The 17,661-nt window shown below is 44.2% G+C and overlaps 1 protein-coding gene across 1 annotated transcript in view; it reads right to left on the reverse strand.

The window, feature by feature from the left end:
• SPTBN5 (spectrin beta, non-erythrocytic 5) overlaps positions 1-7,755 on the reverse strand; it is a 267,766-nt gene extending 260,011 nt beyond the window's left edge. The window contains exon 1 of the mRNA XM_066608323.1: positions 7,624-7,755. Coding sequence (XP_066464420.1) covers positions 7,624-7,743 — 120 coding nt within the window. The 5' untranslated portion in view covers positions 7,744-7,755. The remainder of the gene's footprint in view (positions 1-7,623) is intronic.
• Positions 7,756-17,661: the final 9,906 nt, after the last annotated feature.

The following is a 17,661-nucleotide window of genomic DNA, read 5'->3' on the forward strand; positions in this document are numbered from 1 at the left end:
GTCAATGGAAGCCGCCCGTCATGCTATACTTCCGCTGTAGCACAGCGGAAGTATTGCATGAATACGCGCCCCACCCAACGCCGTCCGCATCATATGACACCGCCGGCGTGTCATATAACACCACTGGCGCATCACACACTGTACTGCACATGCGCGCCGGCAGTGTCATGCGGGAGCTACGCAGTAGATCCGGAGGCGAGCATGGGGTCTTTGGGTCGCACCGTGACGGACTCCGTTGCGGTATTCCGCTTGCGGAGCCCGTCACAGCCGTGGGCATGAGCCCTTAGGGCTCATGTCCACGGGCAAAATATGATTTCCTGCATGCGGATCCGCATCCCATAGGGATGCATTGACCACCCGCGGGTAGATAAATACCCGCGGATCGTCAATAAAAGGGATTTAAAAAAAAATGGAGCATGGAAAAATCCGGACCATGCTCCATTTTCGTGCGGGTCTCCCGCGGGGACGGCTCCCGCGGGCTTCTATTGAAGCCTATGGAAGCCGTCCGGATCCGCGGGAGACCTAAAATAGGAATTTAAAGTATTTACCATCCGGCGCGGGCGGGGAAGGTCAGCTGTTCCTCACGGCCGCATCTTCCTTGCTTCGGCTCGGCGGATGTGCCCGGCGCATGCGCGCGGCACGTCGGCGACGTGCCGGCGACGTGCCGCCGGCGTCAGGAATTCATCCGCCGGCCGAAAATGAAGATCCGGCCGTGAGGAACAGCTGATCTTCCCCGCCCGCGCCGGATGGTAAATACTTTTAAATTCTTATTTTCGGCGCTCATGTCCGCGGGGCAGGAGGGACCCGCTGCAGATTCTACATGGAGAATCTGCAGCGGATCTGATTTTCCCCGTGGACATGAGGCCTTAGAGTCTAGAGAATTCAAATGGTGAGCCGGATGATTTGGGAAAATGGCGTGCATTTTTGTGTAGGTGCTCAGAGATGCTAAGGCGCGCCTAATACATGAAGAGGTATGAGCTTAGTAAATTTCTCCAATAGTGTTTACTGATAGATGATATGAAAAGGCGTTCATCACATAAATATTATAGGGTGTAAACCCAACCTAAGGCATTATTTGAAGCTCCTAAACTCCAATATAAAGTCTATAATAGGGCACCGATTTACTATGTATCATTTATAATATTGGTGTCTTGTTATGTACCAAAAGGATGCTTTTGGCTGCTTTCAGTCACAAGGGCCCAGATGTAACTACCTCTGCACTGCCTAAGGCCTCATGTCCACGGGGAAAATCAGATCCGCTGCAGATTCTCCATGGAGAATCTGCAGCGGGTCCCTCCTGCCCCGCGGACATGAGCGCCGAAAATAGCAATTTAAAGGCATTTACCTATCCGGCGCGGGCGACGAAGATCAGCTGTTCCTCACGGCCGGATCTTCATTTTCGGCCGGCGGATGAATTCCTGACGCCGGCGGCACGTCGCCGGCACGTCGTCGACGTGCCGCGCGCATGCGCCGGGCACATCCGCCGAGCCGAAGCAAGGGAGATGCGGCCGTGAGGAAGAGAAGAGCTTCGCGGTCCGCTGCGGGTGAGTAAATGCTTTAAATTCCTATTTTAGGTCTCCCGCGGATCCGGACGGCTTCCATAGGCTTCAATAGAAGCCCGCGGGAGCCGTCCCCGCGGGAGACCCGCATGAAAATGGAGCATGGTCCAGATTTTTTCATGCTCCATTTTTTTTTAAATCACTTTTATTGACGATCCGCGGGTATTTATGTACCCGCGGGTGGTCAATGCATCCCTATGGGATGCGGATCCGCATGCAGGAAATCCGCTGCAGATCCTAAATCCTATTTTCCCCGTGGACATGAGCCCTAAGGGTGCTTTTACATGGGATGACCTGTTGAGTACAGATGGCTGACAGGTCGCCCCATCAATAATTGTTCCTGTGCTTTTATACAGGAATGGGCATTGCTACTGAATGGAGGAGGAGTGGGCTGGGGATCGTTCTGGCCCACCCATCTCCCTTCCCATTAAGCAGGTAATCTATATATATAAAATTGAATGTATGCGTGTCTGTCTGTCTGTCTGTGTGTGTCTGTTTGTCCTTTATGCACTACTACACCATTCATCCGATCGCCATGAAACTTTGGGAAGTTGTTGAGTACACTCCTGGGAAGATTATAGGCATAGTACAACTATCCTACGATAAATGGCGCGCGTGCGAGCGTCGTCGACAGTTACGCCCCCCCCCCCAACGTAGATCGTTTGATTTCCATCACTGCCACTATTTCTCTCACTTCGCGATGTTGTAGAAACATGAAATTTGGCATGAGCATTGATTATGTCATAAATAGGAAAAGTGCAAGAGTCCCAACTCAATTATTTAATTCTAAGCGCCAAAGAATTAGCGTCCAAATTTTACGTACGGAATCTAATTTTCACACTTCCCAATGTCATAGAAACTTGAAATTTGTCATGAGCATTGATTATGTCATAAATAGGAAAGTTTAAGGGTCCCAACTCGATTATTCAATTCTAAGCGCCAAAGAATTAGCGTCCGAATTTTACGTACGGAATCTAATTCTCTCACTTCCTGATGTCATCTATATATATAAAAATGAATGTATGTCTGTCTGTTTGTCCTTTATGCATTACTACACTAGATATATAAAAACGAATGTATGTATGTATGTCTGTCTTCGCAGCAGCGCGCGACAGGTAAGCTAGTCAATCATAAATGAAAGACTGCTTGTTTACACGGACCGATCTGTCGTTCAGTTTTCTGAAGGCACAAACTAAGCGACGAACGAGAAGCGAACAAATTCTCATTCGTCATGCAGTCGCGGCGTGCATTTACACTGAATGACAATCATTTAGATTCCCCCTGGATGCAGGAATCTGAATGATTGATCGGCCCATATAAGAGGGTTATAAAGCTAGACCCTGAACCTACCCTAAACTAAATCAAAGATAACAATCAGGGAGGGGTTCATTTGCTATGAATGTCAGGAATGCAATGCTCTATAAATTGCTGTTTCATACTGTACACAACATTGAATCACATTCCGTAACCGTATCTGCCTTCCACATTTATTGCCGACAAAAATAAATCTCCATTCTAAACACATTTATGATTGTGGCTGAGGTGTAACAGCAGTTCAGAGGTCAAAACCGCCAGCAATAACCTAGGATGGAATCACCTGCAGGTGTCTCGTCATCGGCTGCTCCAAAGTTCCCAATAGCATTCATGGCAGCAAGGATTTATAACCAGGGCAATTCAGCAATGCAGATAATTGTGAGAATAGGAACTTCTACCACCAACAGTAAGACAGAAGGTCCATTACAATATAGCTGAATATGTTGGTGTTCTATCCAAGCCTTTCCTTTGGAATCGCAAGGATTATTATAAAAAATAAGATTCTGATCCTGTAAATTGCAATATCCCAGTCTGTTTATAGTATTATCTCCTGCACCGTAACTACGTCTTGAGGGGATTTGCATAACTTCAGTTAAAGGGCTTCTCTAGAAATGAAAAAAAAAAAAAGACTGCTGTCTATGCAGCATGCGAGAGACACATATTAACATCAATATACCCTAAGGCTGGGTTCTCACAGGCGGAATCCTGCTGGAAATCTTGCGGTTTTGCCACAGCGAAAAAACGCAAGATTTCCGCTGGGAAAGCGCAGCTTCAATACAGCGGCATTTTGACGCGGGTTTTGGAGCGGCTTGGCCGCATGCTTTTCCGTTGCCCATAGAGAGCAGCGCAGCTGCAATGGAAAAAAAATAGACATGCTGTGGCCAGGGGATCCGCATCGCAGTGCCAGCTTCTGCCGGCTTTGCCACAACGGATTTGCTGCAGTTTGCCGTTGCATATCTGCAGCTGCGAAAAAACGCAGCATTTACAATACAAGGCAAAGTCATTGTGTTTGGCAAAAGCTGTTTTTACAGGACAGAATTTTTCTGCACGGCGGCAGTGCGGAAATGCTGCGGTTTTTGAACTTTTCCGCAGTGCTTTTTTGTCCGTAGACCCCCATGTAAAATCTGCACTAAAATATGCTGCAAAAAGTAAAAAGCGTTGGAGAAAAACGCTTGTGGATTTTCCAAGCTGAAAAAGCGCCCAAAATACGTAAGACAAAAATAAGGTTTGAAGCGGCTTTGCCGCAGAAGCGGTCCCTCTGCAGCAAAACCTGCAACGGAAAAACCGCAGCAAATCCGCCCTGTGTGAACCCAGCCTAATAGTGCACTCGTAGAGTAGTTGTTTAAACCAGAGGAGCACATGTAAACTTCCATCAGCTACTCATTGATACAATGTATTGGTAGTGTTATAGGTGTAACTATTGCATGCTCTAACATTACAAAAAACAGTAGCCTGACGGAGCAACAAGGCATCAGCATAAGGGCTCATTCACACAACCGTATTTTGATTGCGTATTTTGCACGCGATGCACGGCCGCATGACACGCGGTGAATGGAGTCATTAAAGTAAATGGATTTTCACTGATCCATTCCCATTAGCATATAAACACTGCGTGTAGATACGCACGAAAAAAAAGATGGCAGCATGCTCTATTTCTTTGCTTACCACACAGTGTGAACCCTTTTCTTTTCTATGGGCAGCGTATGCAATGCTCTCCATACACAATACATAGCATATGAGCGGCGATACATACGCAACCCCGCTATGAGACAGAGCGGTGAATTAACAAAAAAAAAAGACAAAATCACAATGCGCATGACTGCGTGTGTGGGATATGCGCATGTGAAAAATTGGTGAGACGGATGCAACATGGAAGTAAAAAAATGCAGATACATAGCAAAAATGCATGTAAAATTCACACATGCAAGAAGTGAAAACAGTGCATTTGTACGGACCGTAATGGCATACACCCGTGTGAATGAGGCCCTACAGATATATTAGTGGTTACGCTCATGCCTTGTGTTTTGTATACATGTCTGCTACATTGCTGCACACTTTCCACCTAGTCTCCCCGGTATTTTATAATTTCCCTCACATTTCTTCTCACAGGACTGAAATATAGCTTCACATCTCCTCACAGCCCTGACTACGGTCACTCATCTATAAGAAGCCTCCTGATTGGCCACAGCTCCCTGTTAAGAAAAGAAGCATGGTAGACCTGGTCCACTGGAACGTATAGGTCTATACAGCCTCCCACCAGTATGCAGTAATCCCTTACAAACTATATCTTTACTGGGAAAACCATTGAAAAGTAGGCCAGCACCACAATCTTATGAAAGCTGTCTAACAGAAAATCTCTGTCTTTGTTGCCCATAGCAACGAAAGAGAGAACTGCTGCCATTTCTTATACTGCTGAGGTAAAATGAAAGCTGCGCTGTGATTGGTTACTATTTCTTATACTGCTGACGTCAAATAAAAGCTGTGCTGTGATTGGTTGCTAGAGTTCGGCTTTCATTTCTTACACAGCAGAGGTAAAATGAAAGCTGTGCTTGGTTGCTATTTTTTTATACAGCTGAGGTAAAATGAAAGCTGTGCTGTGATTGGTTGCTATTTATTATACTGCTGAGGTAAAATGAAAGCTGCACTGTGATTGGTTGTGGTTTCTTATACTGCTGAAGTAAAATGAAAGCTGTGCTGTGATTGGTTGCCATTTCTTATACTGCTCAGGTAAAATGAAAGCTGCACTGTGATTGGTCGCTATGGGAAACAACAGCAAATTTCCTTTTAGACAGTATAAGAGAGCGGTGCTGGGCTATTTCTTGACCCACCCTGCATTAGATCTCTTTCTGGGTAGTTAAGGAGGGACATTTTGTGAGAAATTAAAATTTCTTCATTTAGGTCTTTACTTATGAATAACTTTTTTTTCCCATTTACACATTAGCACAAATGTCATCTGAAAATCAGCATACATTGTATGCCTTAACCCTTTAACGACCAGGCACAGTAAATATACGACGCCTGGTCCTGAGCTTAAAGCTTAGCCAATATTAAAATTACGGCAGCGCTTTAAGCCCCCTGCGTCTGCAATCAATCAGAGATCGGATGGGTTGTCAGCTGTAAGTGACAGCTGATAACCCGGAGGAGAAGGCAGAAGGGGTTTTAACCCTTTCTGCCTCTTCCTTCCCCAAGTACTAAAACTTAATAAACCTCTATAAATTTGGTGTTGTCATAATCATAATGACCCCTAGAATGAAGATAACATAATATAGTGTATATAATATTTATATCACATTGTAGATGCCATAAAATCACAAAAAAACTGTGATTAAATAGTTTTTTTTCCATTGCCCCAACACAAAAAATTAATTTAAAAAGCTTTTCAATACATTATAAGCACTTAATATTAGTTCCTATAAAAAGTACAACTTGTCCTGCAAGTTATGACCACTGGAACACAAAAGGGGATATGATTTACTGGCTCTTAGAATTAAAATTAGTCACTAAAGGGTTAAAAATGCATTTAAAGGCAACTGAGTTCTGTCCCAAATATATTTACCTGAGACATAAATTCAAAATGTACAAATTAAAAAGTTACATTTTTTTGGAGTTTTTTTCCAATTTTAGGCCTTAGTCAGACGGGCGTTTTTTCGTGCGATTTGCGGATCGCATGACGGATGCGCATCCGCAAATCGCGTGACCGGTGCCCGAAAATCGCCCGAAAATCTGCTCCTAGCCGCGTTTCATTAGAAACGGGCCGGAGCTGTCCAGCGCGTTGCATTCAATGGAGCCGGCAATACAGCCCGCTCCATTGAAAGCAATGCGCTGCGGGCGAGTGTGGGATGAATTGTCGGGAAGGGCTTAAATATATAAGCCCTTCCCTGCAATTCATCCAGAAAAGTGTTAAAATAAAAAATATATATATACTTACCTGCTCCCGGCAGCCGGAGTTCCGTGCGGCCGTCCTGCAGTGGGTGTGAAGGGGGTGTGAGTCAGACCTGCCCCCTGAGCCAATCAGGGGGCAGGTCTGACTCACACCCCCTTCACACCCACTGCAGGACGGCCGCACGTAACTCCGGCTGCCGGGAGCAGGTAAGTATATATATATTTTTTATTTTAACACATTTCTGGATGAATTGCAGGGAAGGGCTTATATATTTAAGCCCTTCCCGACAATTCACCCCGCGCACCCTGGCAGCCCATTGCTTTCAATGGAGCGGGCTGTATTGCCGGCTCCATTGAATTCAATGGGCAAACATCGTTCTTCTCTGCCACAGCTGTTACAGCTGTGGCAGAGAAGAAGGATTTGTCTTCTATATGTTCTCAATGGGGTTGGTGCTGCTGCCGCCGGCCCCATTGAGCGCATATAGAGAAGAGAACAGGAATCGCAGATCGCAGATAGGTGCGATCTGTGATTTCTGTTCTATAATTTATCGGACGAGCGCATAAAAAGCGCTCATGTGTCCGATACCATTGCAAAGCAATGGTTTTATAAAATCGCCGGATGCATGCGCATGCGCAAATCGCGGCAAAAAACGCCCGTCTGACTAAGGCCTTACCGTGACTTTAGGGTGGTTAAGGGGTTCCGCAGCTGACATTGGCCCTTTCACCAATGTATGCCTGAATGTCCTAATTTACTGTGCATAAATAGGCATTGTCTTCATGAGACCGCCCCTTTAAGGCGAACACTTTTGTGGTGGTGACATATCAGACATAATATGGTAGAGTCTAAGAAACTGTAAATCATATTTACATTCTCTCTGTAGATGTTATTCATCCAGTTAGTAAAGGTCTTCTTCTGCATAGCCATGCGCTGCTCCTGCAGTTTCTTAATATGCCCCGTTTCATACTCCTGCATTCCTTCTTCGTCCATTTTGATGCTTAATTTAAAAAAAGACAGCATTATAAAGGTTTTTTTTTGGAAGAGAAAAGGACATAGAAATGAAGAAAGAAAAATGAGAGAGAAAAAAAAAAAGAATATAAATGTAAAAAAATGTGATGTTTGCCAATCTGTACAATAAATATGTTATTAAACGCCTTAAGGACACAGCATTTTTTGGGCTTAAGGACGCAACGATTTTCTGCGGATTTCCATCTCTGTTTTTTTAAAAGTCATCACTTTTTTATTTTTCCGTCGACGCGGCCGTATAAGGGCTTGTTTTTTGTGTGGCGAACTGTAGTTTTTATTGGTGCCATTTTTGGGTACATTGACTATATTGTAAAACTTTTATTATTTTCTATGATAGCAGGGAGAGAAAACGCATCAATTCTGCCATAGATAATTTTTTTTTTTTACAGCGTTAATCATGCAGCATAAATGACACCATACATTTTTTCTGCGGGTCGGTACGGTTACAACGATACCAGAATTCTTATATATTTTTTTTAGGCTTTTCCACTTTTCTGCAATAAAAACCTTTTTTTTTTTGGAAAACAGTTTTTTCTAAATTGCTGCATTCAAAGTCCTATAACGTTTTTATTTTTCTATGTGCGGAGCTCTGTGAGGGCTTATTTTTTGTGAGACGAGCTGTAGTTTTTATTGGTACCATTTTGGAGTACATACAGCTTTTTGATCACTTTTATTGCATTTTTTGGGGGGGGCAAATGCTAAAAATTACAAATTTTCCCTCAGTTTTTTTAGCGTTTTTTTTAAAATGCTTTTTAATTCTTTAATGCCATGCAAGATAAAAAGCATATGCAACTTATTGTACGCGTTGTTACAAACACAATGATACCAAATATGTGGGATTTAATTTTTTTCTTTCATTTTTTTATGCTAATGTGAAAAGCACAAAAAGGTTTTTTTTGTACATCATTTTTATCTCCTTTTTTTTTTTTACACCATTTGTGTTCCTGTGGGGGACTTACAGCGTTCCACCGATGATCGCTATGAGAAGGCAATGCAGGACTTCTCTCCTGCAATGCTTTATCGCTTATTACAGCGATCATAGGCAGTGGTAATACAGGATGCCTGTAGGTGGCATCCTGTTGCCATGGCAACCAGCCGTGCTTTCTGCGATTACATCGCGAGAGCCCGATAATGTCACAGAGTTTACTCCCACTGTGAACCCTTCCCATGCTGCGATCTACATAGATCGCGGCAGGGAAGGGGTTAACAGCAGGGCTGCTGCTCCAATGCACCCCCGCTGTTGCAGCAGGAGCCTGGCTATTAGTGACAGCCAGCTTCCGCTGCTGGATAGCGTGAGATCTCTTCTGATCTCGCGCTATCCCGGTGATGTAAGTTTACGCCCTGTTGCGGGAAGTACCCCACTGCCAGGATGTAAACTTATGCCCTGGAGCGGGAAGGGGTTAATGGTAAAGAGTGGCGTGCGGTCAATCATGGCAGACCACACAGCTGATATGAGGCCCATGGGGCAAGCGGCTCTGGGGTCAAATGGCTCCACAACCATCCCGTTTCACATTACTGTAGGACACTGTGCCATGCAAATTCTGACACCTCTCCTTTTCTCACTATAACTTTGAGAGGGCCGAGGGGAAAGAAATACTTTGGGCGATTCTGAAAAGGGCACTGGGGGCAGAGGCAAGACGAGGAGAGTCTGCAGAAACAAGTCATGGTTGAAAGTCTTCATGGTGGTCTGGACCAGGATGGAGAAGAAAACCAAAAATGGATAGATGCATCCAGAGACAATGTCACCCAAGACTGTGTTTCCCTTATGCGTTGGGTACTGTATTCAATCTTGTTGTTCTCATGTTTAGGAGCTGTAATATAACATCGTGTATCATTTAAAAAATATGACAATATACATTCCATATTTCTATCCGAAGTTAATAAGGAAGTAAATGCCTTGTTATCAGAATAGACCTTTTAACCGGCCTTATAAAAATTCCTGTGCATCATAGTTCCTGGCTTCAATATATTTTTCCCTGAGCACTTGGCCTGTTATTCTAATAAGTCCCTCTTGGGACCTCAGCTGTTAATGTGTCCGGGATGCAAAGTAGGGAAAGCTAGTTGAAGAATGAGATATTGGGTTACAAGCTAAAGGATTTCCTATTCCCAGGGATTACATTCAAAAAAACTAAAAACTTAAATCTCCAACCCACGAAAGGAGTCTGTATAGCTTCCCTGCCTAATGCCCACATCTGCTATATACCCTCCATGGTATTAAATTCACAATGAAGGCTAAGCAAAGAGGTATACTGATATGTTATAGGACCTAGTAGGCAACTCCCCTACATATTTGTTACCCTTTCTTCCTAGTCCAGTTTGACAGGAGACTAACCGTATGTCTTATTAGATGCCCTAACTGAAGATGCACGGTCTAAGCTACAGTAAATCAAACTCTTCCTTTTTCTATTAGTTCCTCTTTTAAAACATTAAAGGGAACCTGTCCCCAGGTTTATGCTGCCCGGACAGGGGCAGCATGAACCCAGGACAGGTATGTACCTTGCACCATTGTATGCCTTATTTGTTTAGTGCTGCAGAGTTTCAGAATAATCACACTTTGGAGATTCCTTTAAAATGGAGCTTAGAGCCTCTGGGGCAGCGCCATGCCACCCTCTCCCCGCCCAGATCATCTAGAGTGACAGCTCTCTCCATATACACAGCACGTCACGAACCTATGGAACCTCATCTTTCCGTAGATGGAGGAAAGGGAAGAGGTTCAATGTAGAAGGAAAGAGCAATGTATGTAATATAGTATTTGGTAAAAGTGAATATGCTCCACACAGAATAAATAGCCACAGGTACTTAGCTGATAGGAATCTGCTGCCTCAAACACCTCAGGCAGGACAATAACCAGCACCCAGGTAGAGGCGGGCCCGGAATAAATACACTTCCATTATGGCTGATTGGCTTGTTAGGGGAAACAGCTCCCTGTCAGCCAATAACTCTATATGCCATAGGAGATGTTACAACAGGGATGTGAAAAAAGGGCAAATTATACACTGAGCCCACTGACACTCAGGGGCCTTCTGCAGTAACAGGAAGTGCCAAATGACAGGACATAGGGCCAACGGAACATGGGGCCAACGTCTTAACGTCATCCTCGCTCCACATGATTGAGACCGATACACTGCAACATCTAAGTTATAATTAAGTCCTTATAAGCAGATATTAGCATAATGGTGGTCTAGCAGTCACAGATGTGTGATTGATTTAAGAAATCTTATACCAACAGCTTGCTTGACCAATGGATAATACAAAACTGTAAACACACATTCCCTATGACATCTATGATCATAGGCTATACTGCATTTCAAAAATCCTTTTTCAAAAGTCCTATTCAGCATGTAAGTTAAAATAATCCCAAGTGGACAGCCCCTTTAAAAGAGTTGACAGAACAAGCATTGATTATATATTTCTTGGTCCGGAAAACAAATTGCAGCATGCTCCATTTCAGTGCGGTTTCTGCAAGGACTGCTTCCATTGAAGTTAATGGAAGCCATCCGATCCAGGGCCCATCTGCAACTGAAACAGCGGACAGGCCACGGATACCACAAGAAAGCAGGAGATTTAAAAAAAATAAATTTGTACCGCGCATGTCCGACGACGAGCCGTGTGGACTATCCGCTGTACAGAAAACCCATAAGTACAGAGGTCCGCGCAGACACCACCGCCTGCCCGCATAGGTATGCAGGGTACTCAGCCATGGGCAGGCTCACATTCCGCTGCAGGCTCCCGCACACAGAATCCGACCCCCCGTGGATATGGAAATGGAAACATGCACGTTACTTATAGGCTTCTATTACCTACAATGCACCACACTTTTTGTTGCAGTACATCACAAAATCTGGTTGTTGTTTAAAAGGGTTGTGCAAAGTTCTCCCTTATCTACAGGATAGGATATAACGTTATAATCGGTGGGGGTTCGATTGCTGGGAGGGGGGTGCTCTTGGTTCCCAAGGAGGGAGTGCTGTTGGTTCACAAGTGAATGGTCATGCAGGCGTGCCACTGCTCTATTCACTTTAATGACAAAGCCAGAGATTGCTGAAGCACTTGAATTTGATATTCTCCAGTACAGTCAGTGAAGTGACTGAAGCAATGCTGCGCCTGCTGACCTCCGCTCTATTCACTCTGGGTACACCGATTCTAGAGATCTGTGGGAGTCACAGCAGTTGGACCCCACTAATCATTAAGTTATCCCCTATCCTGCAGATAACTTTATAACTTGTTACAACCCCTTTAACCCCTTAAAGACTAAGCATCATAAATTTATGGCGCTTGGTCCTGGGCTTTAATCTCGGCCGATTGCAGGCTACATAGCACTTAATGATCTCCATGTACTAAACAGCGAAAGTCGAAATGTTCATTCCGCTATGCTACATGGCAATCATGTGACCGCTGAGTGCCCTCTGTCACAGCAGAGCTGCAGGGTCCTCGCAGACCCTCATGAGCTCTGTTAGTGACTACTACTGTCACTACAAAGGGCTTTTTCTTCCTTGTAACTGGGGCTCTATGGATGCCCCAGCTACAGTGGAAAAGTGTGAATTAAAGAAAAAAAAAATAGAATGACCCCCAGCAGGTCTTATATGATGTAATTGGGGGCATAGATGTTCAAAATAATTGTTACAAAAATAACTGAAAAAAAAATTAGAATTATATATATATATATATATATATATATATATATATATATATATATTTGTGAAAGTATGTTTATGAAAGAAAATGACCCAACGCCGACCAAACCCATCGCCATATGTAATCTAAGACTAAACATTACAGATCAAAATGTCCGAAACAAAATAAGAAACCCATTCCAATACTCTACTTAAGCATAAATATATTCATTTAAAAAATAAACTATAAATGTAAAAAAAAAAAACTAACTTTTTTTTAGCTTTTTGCCCTGAATAAAACTAAAACACAGAAAAAAAAGTCAGTGGAAAAAAAAAAAGATATATATGAGGAAAAAAAATAAATCGCCCTATATGTCACGGAAAACAAAACGCAGCAAAAATAAGTTTAGTAGCTGAAGAAAAAAAATAGGGCAGTAAAGCCACCACATGGGTAAAAATCACAAAAAAGTGTCTGGTCCTTTAGGACCAAAACACCCTGCTCCTTAAGGGGTTAGAGGAAAAAAGTCGCAGATAATAAAAATATTGCTGATTTCTTCCAGAAACAGCACCACACCTGTTCATGGGTATTGTCTGGTATTCCAGCTCAGCTCCTTTGAAATGAATGTGACTGAACTGCAATATCACATACAACCTGTGGACAGGTGTGGCACCTTTTTCTGAAAGAAAGCAGCCATGTTGTTCTAATCTTGGACAATCTATTTAAGAGAAAGGCTACAAGCTCACTCATGGAATCACTTTCTAGAAGTAAGATGGGGTAATATGGTAATATTATTTTCAGCAGTAAATCTTGTATTGTCAATGAGCAGACTGTTTCGGCACCTTTTGACATGTACCAGTAAATGCATTACATCTAATGGTTGCCCATAAGAAACAGAAATCTATGAATTACATTACACCGATTGAACCATCAGTTCCTCATATATACTTACTTCTGTTTGTCTACATAAAAGCCTGTAGAATGGACGGTCGGTCACTTAATATGCTCATATATACTTGCACTGGTGGACAAAAACTGGTGGGAAGTTCTAAGTGTGGCTTGAATCCAAATGTAGCATCTATTCTATATCTCTAACAAAGGAACATAAGATAAAGAACTTACAATGGTGGTGATCAGGCGACTTGTCGTGTAAGGTGCTCCCGTCAGTGCAGACTCTCCCAGGCACTAGAGTAGGGTGAGATTGATTGGGTGTTTGTCAGTATTAAACTGTGAAGGTGGAATGACCTTTGTGATGAGTTATGGAGGAAAGGCATTTACAACCCAAATGCAAAGGTTTCATTTCACAGATCAAGAATTATTCATCAAGGCATTTGTATAAAGTTCACAGTAACGCTTTCTTCACATTACATTTTTTCTGCATAAGGGACAGAACCTGGGCAGTGTCATAGGGGAGATTAGGCTAGATGGAACCTTTACACTGGACAGAAAAGCCCTGATGTTCTTACATACATGATAAAAATATTCATATTCTTGACTTCATTACAAAGAGGAGCATTTTGCGTAGAAATGATAAACTATGTTATAGTAAAAAACCTTAAAGGGAACCGCGCCCTACACGGCTAGGTGACTCTTCTCAGATTGGGATCCATGATGGAATCAGTGCTACAGAGGGAAATCAGAAGGGAAAGCATCAGTTTTTTATTTCTTTAGATTTATGTAAAAAAATGTATATACAGTGAAAGAAACAAGTATTTGATCCCTTGCTGATTTTGTAAGTTTGCCCACTGTCAAAGACATGAACAGTCTATAATTTTTAGGGTAGGTTAATCTTAACAGTGAGGGATAGAATATCCAAAAAACAAACCCAGAAAATCACATTGTCTAAATTCTATATATTTATTTGCATTTTGCACAGGGAAATAAGTATTTGATCCCTCTGGCAAACAAGACTTAATACTTGGTGTCCAAACCCTTGTTGCCAAGCACAGCAGTCAGACGTTTTTTGTAGTCGATGATGAGGTTTGCGCACGTCAGAAGGAATTTTGCTCCACTCCTCTTTGCAGATCATCTCTAAATAATTAAGATTTCAAGGCTGTCACTTGGCAACTCTGATCTTCAGCTCCCTCCATACTTTTTTCTATGGAATTAACACTTTCCAATCCACTGTCTGACGTCTGAAGACATTCTGATTGAAGGCTGTACAGCTCCGATGTCAGAAGACGTCCAGCAGGGTATTCTTACTGTATATTACAGGCTGCTCTGTTGTCGGGGGACCTCTCCAGCATGTCCCATACTGCAGTACTGGCTCTAGCCAGCAGATGGAGCCATTGTAAAATGGCAGAAAGAGAAAAACCCCATAGGAAATCCTGAATCCAAATTTTGATTGCAAAGGGTTAAGGTCTGGAGCCTGGCTAGGTCACTCCATGACCTTAATGGGGTTTTTTTGAGCCACTCCTTTGTTGCCTTGGCTGTATGTTTTGGGTCATTGTCGTGCTGGAAGACCCAGCCATGACCCATTTTTAATGTCCTGGTGGAGGTAAGGAGGTTGTCACTCAGGATTTTACGGTACATGGCTACATCCATTCTCCCATTGATGCGGTGAAGTAGTCCTGTGCCCTTAGCATTTCTCTTCCTCCAAACACGGCGAGTTGAGTTAATGCCAAAGAGCTCAATTTTTGTCTCCTCTGACCACAGCAACTTCTCCCAATCACTCTTGGAATCATCCAAACTTCAGACGGGCCTGCACAAGTGCCTTCTTGAGCAGGGAGACCTTAAAGGGGTTGTCTCGTGAAATCAAGTGGGGTTATACACTTCTGTATGGCCATATTAATGCACTTTGTAATATACATCGTGCATTAAATATGAGCCATACAGAAGTTATTCACTTACCTGCTCCGTTGCTAGCGTCCTCGTCTCCATGGTTCCGTCTAAATTCGCTGGCAGCTTGCTTTTTTAGACGCGCTTGCGCAGTCCGGTCTTCTCCTTTCAGCACGAGCCGCTTCAGTGTGCTTGCCGCTACAGCTCTTCTGCGCATGCGCAGACGAGCTGTCACTGCTCGGGAGCGCGCTGGAGCGGCCATTCTGTACCATCCTCTGTTAGAGGAAGGTGCAGAGCCGCCCAGCTGTCCCGAGAAGCCGCCCAGCTGTCCCGCCGTCCAGGTAAGTGATGGGCCGGGGGGGGCTGCCTCTGTGCTGGGGGGGGGGCTGCCGCTGTGCCGGGGGGGGTCTGTCGCTGTGCCGGGGGGGGGCTGCGCCGGTTACCTGCTGCCTGGCGGTGGGTGACTGTGTGCCGTGGTCGGCCGCGTTCAATCCAGGGGTCCGGTCGGCGGCTGCGGGGCGTCTGGTTGTCAGGGAGACACAGCTGGTAGCGTCTCGGGAGCGCGCACGTCGGGCTACAGCAAGCGATGGGAAAAGAGCTGGCGGCCATCTTGGAAAAATTTTTATAAGTTGCTGAAACGCTGGAACGGTAAGTACAAACCAGCTAGAAAAGTCATTTACAGGGGGGCTTAGTAATGTATCCTTAATTAGGGGGACTGGGCAAAAAAAAAATTCACTGCTTCCTCGAGACAACCCCTTTAAGGGCACTGCAGGATTTTAATCCATTACGGCGTAATGTGTTGCCAATGGTTTTCTTAGTGACTGTGGTCCCAGCTGCCTTGAGATCATTAACAAGTTACCCCTGTGTAGTTTTAGTCTGATCTCTCACCTTCCTCATGATCAAGGATACCCCATGAGGTCAGATTTTGCACGGAGCCCCAGATCGATGCTCATTGACAGTCATTTTGTATGTCTTCCATTTTCTTACTATTGCACCAACAGTTGTCTCCTTCTCACCCTGCGTCTTACTTATGGTCCTGTAGCCCATTCCAGCCTTGTGCAGGTCTATGTTTTTGCCCCTGACATCCTTAGAAAGCTCTTTGGTCTTGCCCATGTTGTAAAGGTTAGAGTCTGACTGATTGAGTCTGTGGATAGAAGTCTTTTATACAGGTGACTATTTAAGTCAGCTGTCTTTAATGCAGGTAATGAGTTCATTAGGAGCGTCTAACTGGTCTTTGGAGTCGAAACGTTGCATGCAAACTATGGAGGAATAAAGAAACGTCTTATTTGCACCTTCTATGCTGTCACCGCTACCTATTTTCTGTGGACTCTTAATGGTTGGCAGTGGATTAAATACTTATTTCTCTGTGGGAAATGCAAATGTATATAATTTTCAGAATTTTTTTTGGATATTCTATCTCTCACTGTTAAAATTAACCGACCCTAAAAATTCTGGACTGATCAGGTCTTTGACAGTGGGCAAACGTACAAAATCAGCAAGGGATCAAATACTTATTTCCTTATATATATATATATATATATCAGTTTGTCAAGCACAGAGGGTACAAAATCTAGACATCTCGTAAGTGGCTTTGAGGCTGGATTCAGACGAACGTATATCGGCTGGGTTTTCACGCCCAGCCGATATACGTCGTCTCTCTCTGCAGGGGAAGGGGGGAGCCTAGAAGAGCCAGGAGCAGTGCTCTGAGCGCTCGCCCCCTCTCTGCCTCCTCTCCGCCCCTCTACACTATTTGCAATGGGGAGAGGCAGGACGGGGGCAGGGCTAATTCTCGAAACATAGCCCCACCCCCATCCCGCCTCCTTTCATTGCAAATAGTGCAAAGGGGCGGAGAGTGGGTGGAGAGGAGGCAGAGAGGGGGCGGGAGCTCAGTTCCTGCTCCTGGCTCTTCCACTCTCCCCCCCCCCCCCCCCGCAGATGAGGACATCGTATATCGGCTGGGCGTGAAAACCGAGCCGATATACGTTCATCTGAATCCACCCTAAGATACATACATGCATATTAGCACCAAAATTTGCAGAGTACAGGGGCTTGGCAATCTCCAGTGTTATAACTAGAATGAAGCCATAGCACACATGTGCGACTGCCGCTTCATTCATGCGGGGACCCTCGGGACCCATTTCTTGAGATCGGTGAGGGTCCCAGCAGTTGGACTCCCACTAATCATAAACAAAGGCCCTATCCACACGGTAGAGGCTAACTTTATAATTTGACGCAAACACTTTAAAAGGACACAGTCATCACCTCTGAACCCCAAAAACTACATTATGGGGCTCAAAGGTGAGGGAATGGGAGTCTGGGAGCAGTGTTTCATGCAAATCCGACACCTGTTAATAGTACTGTGTTCTCGAAGTTAGTGCGTCAGCACTAGTATGCAAAATTAGTGTTTGTATACCTCCCATAGAGATAAAAGGGAGATGCATGCACAAAGAGAGTTGCTGGCATACGCCAACTTTACAGAGAAGGGGGCTGGAACAG

This window comes from Eleutherodactylus coqui, chromosome 6 (assembly GCF_035609145.1).
Source record: "Eleutherodactylus coqui strain aEleCoq1 chromosome 6, aEleCoq1.hap1, whole genome shotgun sequence".
In the NCBI taxonomy this organism is placed as follows: domain Eukaryota; kingdom Metazoa; phylum Chordata; class Amphibia; order Anura; family Eleutherodactylidae; genus Eleutherodactylus; species Eleutherodactylus coqui.